The sequence below is a fragment of the Microcaecilia unicolor genome, chromosome 1 (genome assembly GCF_901765095.1).
Source record: "Microcaecilia unicolor chromosome 1, aMicUni1.1, whole genome shotgun sequence".
Lineage (NCBI taxonomy): Eukaryota > Metazoa > Chordata > Amphibia > Gymnophiona > Siphonopidae > Microcaecilia > Microcaecilia unicolor.
The window spans coordinates 546,992,472-546,994,041 of NC_044031.1; the positions used below are offsets into that span (position 1 = coordinate 546,992,472).

Here is a 1,570-nt window from a genome sequence, read left to right on the forward strand (position 1 = left end):
CATTAGACTGTTTTCTGCAAATGTCAGAAAATGGATTCCTTTCTGTTCTTGAATTCATTAAACTCTTACCAGTGTGTGGTTCACTTGTCCTAAAATCCCCTTTTATCTAACCCACCGGTCCAAATGGATCTTCCGCCATTTACTTTTATTTATAACCTGTTAAATTCTGTTGTCCCTGGAGCTGCTTCAAGCTGACTATGTACAGACAGTTGCGGAATTGAATGGGGAATTGCTTCACACCTTGTGGTTCCAGAAGTAGTTGTTCCAAGAAGGTATCTTTTGCTATTTAGAATTCTATTCCTTTGGAATAATGGGCTCAATGCTTGAATTTGTTGTCTGTAAACACAAAAACTTCCCTAAGCCACTCTATGGTAATTGTCCTAAGCCCCAAAGGAAAGTCACTAATGAGTTAGCACACTGCAGATAACTTGGTACTCTAGAAATAAGAAACCAGCTATTAAAAATGCATAGTCTAAAGAATGTTTTATTCAGATATGAGCCTCTGTTGGGTTGCAATAACCCCATCTGTGCTGTGGTATAAAATTTCTTCTCTTAGGGAAGATGACCCTGGCTAATGGCAACTAGTTAATCCATAATTCGATTATTTAAATGGGTGGAAATGTGCAATATTTTGCTTGGTATCAGCCCAATGTGCATACAATAATACTGGCTTTATCTGATCTTTCTAATACAAACATTCACTTTCCATTTATAAATGTGTATTAACCAGATTGATTGCACACGATTTTCTTCCAGCTTTACATATTTTTTCTCCTTTTGGCTATCTAGTAATAAAGGCAATTAAGAACAGCATTTGATCTTAAATACTTTACTACCCATTTTTGGGCACAATAAAATGAAGTAGTGCAGTAACATGGTTGTCAGGATAGGACTGACCAGCTTGTGAACAAAATTATAAGCATACCCCAGCATTCGCATGTCACATTTACTCTCCCTTTTTATGCTCTGCAGTTTTTGGACCCAGTTTTCTTATGTGCCATGAGTTTCCAGGTTGTGACAATATCCTTGCTACAGCTAAATTGATAATCTGCCCCCCATTATAAATTGACAATACTCTTCTACTCGATATTCATCTTAGCCTGATAATAAAGCCCCCCAAAATTACTAACACTGCATATAAGCTGGTGAGAGCTTCCCTACTAATGGAGGCCGTAAATGATTAACCATGTACCCATTAGTGGCTCTCACCACTAACTCTTTTTTTTTTTTTTGTTACATTTGTACCCCAGCGCTATCCCACTCATGCAGGCTCAATGCGGCTTACATGGGGCAATGGAGGGTTAAGTGACTTGCTAGAGTCACAAGGAGCTGCCGTGCCGGGAATCAAACTCAGTTCCCCAGGACCAAAGGACCACCACCCTAACCACTAGGCCACTCCTCCACTCCACTCTTGTACCCTAAGATACAAAACAACTTCGCTGCAATCTAAGACCTTATCGAAGATCAACCCTGTGTGGAACTGGGGACTTTCATGCTTTGTGATTGTAATGCTGCCTTATGACACTTTTCTTCCCTTCAGTGTATTCCCTTGATTGGCTAGCAGGTGGTG

The 1,570-nt window shown here is 39.8% G+C and overlaps 1 protein-coding gene across 1 annotated transcript in view; it reads right to left on the reverse strand.

The window, feature by feature from the left end:
• Positions 1-409: 409 nt before the first annotated feature.
• LOC115459946 (2-iminobutanoate/2-iminopropanoate deaminase-like) overlaps positions 410-1,570 on the reverse strand; it is an 8,658-nt gene continuing 7,497 nt past the window's right edge. The window contains exon 4 of the mRNA XM_030189800.1: positions 410-436. Within this exon, the coding sequence (XP_030045660.1) occupies positions 410-436 (27 nt within the window). The remainder of the gene's footprint in view (positions 437-1,570) is intronic.